Here is an 8,017-nt window from a genome sequence, read left to right as displayed (position 1 = left end):
TTGGGTTTGTTAGTCGGTTTTTGACTTGTTTGATGTGACCACGAGAAGGTTTAGCATATGTGTTGGCAAATATAGTCCATGCTTCTTTAGCAATCCTTGCATAAGCAATAAATGGAATGATGGTAGGCGAGAGAGAGCTAATTAAGGCATTGAGCAATAGGTAGTCCTAGTGAATCCAAAGTTTGTGAGAAGGATTTGTGATCGTGATGTTGTCTGCAATAATAGTGTTTGAAAGACAGAGTGTTGATCCATCAATATATCCAATGAGATCATATCTAATTGATAAAGTTTTAAATTAAAATTTTCAATAGATGTAGTTTGTATTAATGGTAATGAGAGGAACCTCTATTACCAGATTAGGCAATATTTTATATATAGCAATAATTTATATTTACAGGATCTTTATGGTTGGTAGAGCAATTTTAGGGATTTATATGGTTGGTGGAGCAATGTTAAGGATTTTGAATGATTTGATAGAGAAAATCATGCATGTAATTAATAATTAGGTTGTAAATAAAAGGAATTCTAACTATTTAAAGAGAGACAAACCTCCATTGAGAGGTATTCAAATCGAAAACTAATTTCAATCTTTTTAACATGGTGTCAGAACCTTGATGATTAAGTGATCACGAGTTTGAATCTCACCATTATCATTTATTTGATAAAAACTAAGTACAAAAGTAATATGAACTTATGTAAGTTTCAAGATTAAATGGTTTTTACTTGAGGGAATGTGTTATAAAATAATATAAATCATATCTTAAAATCTCACCTAATAATTTAAATTATTAGATTAAGATGGTTCTGTAACAACTTCAAAGTGTTAAAGGTTGGAGGGAAAGGTGGTACATGAGGAGTTGGTTTGGGCGGTCATGGTTATGTTTTGGATGAGGAGGATAAAGGAAGGAAGGAAATTCAGTATTGCTGAGACCAAAGGTTTGCAGAAGAAGAGGGAAACTAATGGAGGAGAAAATCAGATTGCTTTGATACCATCTAAGATGAGAGCTTTCTTATGATATTGCACACACCTTTCATTTATTAAAGAAACTGTACATATAGGTTTCAGAAAAACTAATTCACACCTAGACTCGAGGAGAAGACTCAGTTTGTTGCTGAATGTAAGAAAGTTTGAATTTTAAAAGTGGATTATTGATCTTTATCCTGATATCACTAATCTGTCGCAAAAGTTGGAAACTTGTATTCTGTCAGTGCGAAGGTAATAGGAAAAGCTCTTGGATGTATCTTGATGGTAAGAATGCTCCGTACCATGACATCATGCGCTACGAAAATAAGCTGCATGCATTAGGAAACAGTGGTTCTCTTGAGGTGTGGGACTTGGTAGGTGATTGCTTTCCTCTTAAACCATGACTGTAAAGCCTCCTTTACTGACCTGAGTATCCCCTGAGATCTTTGTACCTCCACATTTTATTTGGTGGAATCAGCTGGCACAGTTCTTCTCGTTGCAAGGTGCGTAGGGGAATTTGTTCATGGAGGTGCCAGCCCCGTGCTTCAAGACGACTTGCTTATTGATAAAGACATTCAGCCTTTGGTTTGTCCGTATTGGACATAACAATTTCGCTTGTTCAGAATGGACTTTGAGCAGAAAACATGGGTGGACATGGAATCCTTGGAGGATAGAGCGCTTTTTATTGGTGCAAATCACTCAGCATCAGTCTCGGTTCCAAACTGTGGAGGACGTGAACAGAACTCCATCTACTTTACTGAAGATTACTGGGAACAAATGACGATTGCTCATATGGTGGTCATGATATGGGTGTTTATAACTTGGAAGACAGACGTGTCAAGCAGTTCTATGAATTTAATGCATTGAAGATTCAACCACCGCCCTGTTGGATCCTTCCTAATCCATGGTAGACATCATGAGCTTTCTTGATGACTTCAAATAACCAGTTTCTGCTTGCTTCTCTACTTTCCATTTGCTTCTGTGAAGCTCTGCATGCCGCTGCTCCTACCTTACCTCTGCTGCAGAAGCTACTCAGGCTTGTGCTGATATTGCAGCTGGAATGAAGTTACAGTTGTGTTGTATCTGATTCTAGTTTTAGCCTTTCTATCACTTGTTTCTTGTCAGCAAAATCTGATGATTTTCCCTTGTGCTTCTTTTTTTTATGGTTTCATCCCAATTTTCAATTGTACATCATTCTCTTGTTAATAAAATTGTCTTGGAATTCCAAAGCCTTATTTCAACATGTTTGTACCAAAAGTTAAAGAAAAAGTTTGTGCTGGTTTCTGTTGCTTGCTAAAGACAATGGAATTGACAATTGCAATAAAGAAACATTTACATTGCATCCACTTCAAAATTGGCCAACAGAATATATGCCAGTAAGAATCAACTCTTAACAATTTAATGTTTGAGAAGGATAGCAGGCTGTAGATACAAGAATCCAAGAGCCTCTGGAAAAAAAAAAAATTGGCTGTTATCACTCAGATAAAGTTACAAAAACAAACCCTGCCAAAAACCTCCATAGACATGATTAAATGCCACCTCCAGAAGTTCCTGAAGATTCAGCAACATCTTCCAATCTTAATTTCGTTGCTACTACTTCAATCATTTTACCTCTATCTGCTGAGCCATCCACAGTCCTGTTTAGTCTTTTCAGCCATATATCATAGTCAACTGGATATGGAGTTCCACAAAGACTATCAACATAATCAGCAAATGCCTTCAAAAGAGCTGAAATTTCACCAAGCTGTTGCTGAATCAAACGCTTTGCCCAGCTTCTTTCCCTCCATTGCAAGGCAGACTCGATGGAATCCTGTTGCTGCATAGGCCCTCCACAAACAAAAAAGAGTAGGTAAATTAGGCTCTCAGCATCAGATGATGGACAAAGTTTACCATGCTGAAGTGCATGTGATGAGGAGAACTGTAGATTTATTGTCGGGCTATCCCTGTCTTCTAGAACTGCACGTCCCCATGAAATTGGAACATGCAAGAACATCTTTCCAGACCCTTTGGGGTCTATGACACGAATTATGTTCTCAGGACAAAGATCACCATGTTGGACGTTGGCAATTGATGCACTTCTTAGAGCAGCTAGGCAGTCTCGGCAGCAGCGAAGTGCTTCCTCTGAGGAAAATGGGCCATCTCGAGCAACTGTGAAAGAGAGTGGCTCCCCGACTGGAGACGTCACAAGTATCGGAGTTCCACACCATAGGTGATCACAACGCCCTCCAGGACTCTGCTTTTTACATGGACCAGGATGCAAAATCCGGCCAGAGGCAACTATTCTTGGCAAATATTTACATGAAATTCCTTGTTGCTTCAAGATGTTTAACACTTTTGTTTGCCTCTGTACTTGGTACCACAAACTCATGTCTTCCCAGGATGGCTCTAATCTGGATGGGTGAGCACCCACATATAAAGTGAATAACTCTGCGGGAAAATCTGGAGAAACAGCACTATACATAAAGTAGTTCCCTCCAACCAAAGAATCCTGTATTTGAAAACTTTCATTGCCCTGCTGCTGGTCATCCAACATCAATACATCACCCTGTCTAAGCTTCATATTTGATGCTCGCTTTTTCAAAGAAGGATTGTCACTTTGGTCAAGTTCTTCTATCTCTCCTTGATGTACTATTTGTTGGAAGGAGACCATTACATTTTCATTTTCAATTAGGCGACACTCCATCCTACGCTTCTGAAGACGGAGACCATGATCTGAAGCCAGTGAGGCTATTGACTTTCTTGGCGACCCCATCCACTGGACTATAGAATGGAATGTTGCCAGAAGTACTTGAAGAGTTCCTAGGTCTCTCCAATTTGCATTACCTAGCTTGTTCCATACCTGGTCAACTGGGGAAACTGCGACTTCAGCATGACACTTGATCCATTCACTCACAGATTGGTATGGATCAGCTGAGTTCACTTCAAGTTTGCCAATATCACCCCCAAGCTTCACTACCCCACCAAATTTAGAATCAAAAACCAAAATAAATACAGAATCATTGCCAACTGTACTGAACTTGCTCAAACTCTGTGTGATAAGTATATGAACACCATAAAAGAGGGCTTCACATATGCTGCCAGGAGATAATCTTAACTCGTTTTCTGACAGTATATCTGGTCTAAATAAGGCAAACTCCATAACATGATCCCAACGAACTTGCATATCACTCCCAGTTCTTTGTACCAAAGCTAAACCACAGAGCTCTTCAAGCCTTCCCCTTGACACTGCCTTCTCCATGGTATAAAATTTTGATCCAGGATGACGAGGACAGGATAAAAAGAATGGTAGCGGCCCACTTCTGTGCCAAAATGTACGCCACAGGCCATTTACAATAGCATGAAGGAAATCTTCTATTGCAAAATACTTGTCTTCTTTTGAATCATCAGAAGCATACGCTGAGCATGGCATACGATACAGTTGCTGAAATAGGACCCCCTCCAATGCTAAATCAAGCTTGCACAATTCATCAATCGAGAAGGGAGACCTGAAAAACTGTCCCTTGTTGGACAAATCTCCTACTGAATTTTCCAAAACCCAGTCCTCAAGACCCTGTGTGAATAATTCGAGGTTGACAAGTTTCCTTGCATAGTCTTTAAGTGCCTTAAATGCTCTTCTGGAAGCAGGAACAGACTTGCTTGAGGTGGAAATGCTAGATAAACTCCGGGCAGACATCACTATATCCACAGAAATCCATGTGTTAGTTACTCATCATTATCGAGAAAAATCTGAAATAAAGCAGGTTAATACTTAGTTCGAGGACAGAACATCTCCATGGACTATTTAATAGAATGACAGTAAACTGTGAGCATGCAATGAGCTGCTTAGTACTTTCCATGCACGTGTACTTGAGAATAATAGGTCCAAAACATCTCTTTTCTATATTTCTGCTTCTTGGCTCATCATCCATATTTCAAATTTCATCGTCAAGCATTGATCTCTCTGATGCAAGATGGAAAGTATGTGTGCCAAGTCTGTATCATCTGTATCAATTAGGTGATGATTCATTCTTTTAAAAGTAATAAATCTTAATATTCAAAACCTCGATGATCTTACAGTGAAAACAATGCATTCCATCTCGTTCTACTATACTTTGAAACATTTAATTTGTAAGTTCTGAGATGAAATTTAGGAACCAACTGAGAGTACTTAAGAGACAAAGATAAAGGAAAAAGGATCAGCCATCATTACAAACCAGAGCTAGATTTCCTGAAACTTCCACTCAAACTGTTTCCTGGAGGTGAGTCCAAATCATTTTGCGAAATACCTGAGCCAAAATCATCACTCTTGTAAAACATGGAAAGCAATCAAGTATGGACATAATTAATAATTCATTAACCAAGAAAGGTGGTTTGCAAATTTAAAGCTAGAATAACAAGCTTAGATCCACTGACAATGTTGTCATCATGAAAAATGACATATGAAAGAAGATAAAATCAGAGCTAAACAAGAAGGTGGCGGAAAAATCAAACATGGCTAAAGCAAGATCCTCTTTACTTCTAAAGCTTTTGCTTGTCCAAGTAAGAGAAAGCCACAACCCAAATAGTCAAGTACGTCAAATTATTGAAAGTACAACAAGTAACTGAAGTCAGAGGCCTAAGACAATGTTAAGGACATCCAAACTGACTTGATCACACAGGTGTAGAGCACCACTGCAGGTAACCAAAGTGAGAGTCATTAGACAAGTTTTTAGAGCAATCAAAAGCAATCCAAGTGCAAAAACCCTCTTGAACTATACCGTAAAAACACAATTATAGTTATAAACGAGAAGGTAAATGCACAGCTCGCAAGAATTGCATTCCATAATCCAAATACCAACCTGATCTTGTCTTTCTAAAACTCCCATTCAAACTTTGCCCAGGGGATGAGCCCACATCATTTTCTTGAGATCCTGAATCAACATTAACCATTAATTGAGTGCATAAATTATACTTCAATCTTGTTGCTGCCAACACTTTGAAAAAATAGAGAAACAAGCATCCTTCTAATAAGGCAAATGCAGATTGTAATGCTAAAGAAACTCGGCAAAAAAGGGTATAGCCCATCTCTCTATGCAAAACTATTATAGCCTAGGACCAGGATAAATGCTGGAAGAAAACACAAACAAAACCATGGTGGCAAAAAAGCATTATTCTTGGCAAAAAAGTTGATTTCCTTTGGGAATTTGATTAATTCTGCAATAAGTAAAAAAAAATAACATAAAACACAATCTATCTATATGACAGATAGCTGAGGTTAAAGCAAATAATGTAATCTATATATCCTAGCAAGATTCCAAATTCCCAACATATCTAAATATTATATATTAGGTACATCTGGCTTAATTAACTACACAACAAAAAAATGCTAACAAGGAGAGTCAGAAAGAATAATGCCATTCAATCACATTTGTGCCAAAAAATGAACTCACCTAATAATTCCATGGCTACAACTCAAACTCAAGCCAAAATGCTATCTTCAACAATGTTAATCTGCAGATCTTGGAGTATCTAAAACCAAGCATTGTTCAACATAACCACTGCATTGTGAAAAGAAAAACAGTTTCTTGTGTAGAGGGAGATTGTGGAACAGTAAAGGGAAGGAAAAGGACAGATCTTGAACTGTACATCGGAGAAGAAGAGACCCAAATGGGAGACATTATCAGAAAAACGAAAAGAAAAAACAGAAGCAGAAGCAGAAGCAGAAGAAGCAATGGTTATTGCCAGATGGGTTCTTTCTTGTTTTGAAAAGAAGAGACAGTAAGACAGCAGCAACTAAAAAAAAAAACGAAACAGATGAATAACAACAAAGAAATGAAGGACAAGAAGCAAAACAAAAGCTCTTTCACTGCTCTTTAAAAGCTGAAGAAAAGAAACCACAACCTCAACAATGTTTCTCCTTCTTTCTTTGATTTTGTCTTGTCCCCACAAGTCTTCTTTGGCAGTTGGTCCCACTGACATATGATGTTTTTTATTTTCCTCTTCAAGCTTGTCTCTCGAAGCTGCTGCTGTTTTTCCATGCGTGTTCACCACACACACGCACCCCTTGATCGCTTCCTCCTGCTCTCATTTTTTAACAAGAAAAGAAATGCACAAATACCCTATTTTGGTCATTCTTCAAAGTTCAATCCTATTGCTTTTGGTCTTTTTGTGCTTGATGGATGTTCAATCCTTGTACTGGTTTCCTTAAAACAACTCAGTCTGATGTAATTAAAAACTCGAATCGACTCATAATTTAATTAAAATTCATTGTAATTAATTCAGGGATGACAATGGGAAGGTGAGGGAGTGATAACACGCTCCATTGACTAGAGAGCTGGTTAATACGGTATACTCTAATGGGAGTCGTGTCAGGTTCCCCTTCACTTTTGCTGGAATTCTTATAAAATATTTGATTTATATAGTTTCTGGTCCTGTCAGTAGTTTTCACAAATCACCATCCTCCCTGCTGCTGGTCCCAAATGGTCCACTACCCTCACTGAACCGGCACTGTATTACCTTGTAGTTCATCGAGAAAGTTATGGGATAATTTTCTTTTTTCATTATTTTTTGTTCTTATTTTCCATGTTTTTGTACTTAAATCTGGGAACGATCTACAAGCTGCTTCCAACCAAAAACATGTCATGCAGATAGAAACTATCCAACGATAATTGCTAGAAATTGATAGCCAACCATACAAAGATTTAAGTAGCCTAGATATCATCAAACACAATAAATGCACAAAACTTCCACCCAAATATTCCATGTTGATTATAGAGAACTGAGAAGAAACTACCACCCAAGCACTCGCGATTCCAACAATTAATGTCATTAATTGAAAGGGACAAGCTGATATCAATAATATTATTTTAATTGATGCTGAGTGATTTCACTAATTAATCACTTAGACTTTGTCATTTCCAAAAAAAGTCCACGGTTCATGAAATTTTATATTTAATTAGTGTTCTAATATCCAAGTAATGTTTTTTTTTCTCTATTATTTTTATCTATTTTATGTGGATAAAGTAATCCAAACAATACCCCTTTTTTTTCTCATGATATTTCTTGATTGTAGCATGGCATCCATGGTTCCCGTGG

The 8,017-nt window shown here is 37.7% G+C and overlaps 1 protein-coding gene across 1 annotated transcript; it reads right to left on the bottom strand.

Moving 5' to 3' along the window:
- Positions 1–2,221: 2,221 nt before the first annotated feature.
- Positions 2,222–7,034, bottom strand: LOC105113492 (uncharacterized). Its single transcript, XM_011009692.1, has 4 exons — positions 6,373–7,034; positions 5,782–5,853; positions 5,158–5,229; positions 2,222–4,639 (listed from the first exon to the last, which is right to left on the bottom strand). Exons 1-4 carry the CDS (start codon positions 6,383–6,385, stop codon positions 2,493–2,495), a joined length of 2,304 nt encoding a protein of 767 aa, XP_011007994.1. The 5' UTR covers positions 6,386–7,034; the 3' UTR covers positions 2,222–2,492.
- Positions 7,035–8,017: the final 983 nt, after the last annotated feature.

The sequence above is a fragment of the Populus euphratica genome, unplaced genomic scaffold, assembly GCF_000495115.2.
Source record: "Populus euphratica unplaced genomic scaffold, PopEup_1.0 scaffold419.1, whole genome shotgun sequence".
Classification (NCBI taxonomy): Eukaryota; Viridiplantae; Streptophyta; class Magnoliopsida; order Malpighiales; family Salicaceae; genus Populus; species Populus euphratica.
This window is presented reverse-complemented; position numbering and strand designations above follow the sequence as displayed.

What these genes read in the sequence shown, in the direction of transcription:
- LOC105113492 (XM_011009692.1), bottom strand. An exon ending in TTTTAGAAAGACAAGATCAG is followed by an intron (nt 5,230 to 5,781) that starts GTTGGTATTTGG and finishes ATTTTGGCTCAG; the next exon opens with GTATTTCGCAAAATGATTTG. An exon ending in TTTCAGGAAATCTAGCTCTG is followed by an intron (nt 4,640 to 5,157) that starts GTTTGTAATGAT and finishes CTGTGGATATAG; the next exon opens with TGATGTCTGCCCGGAGTTTA.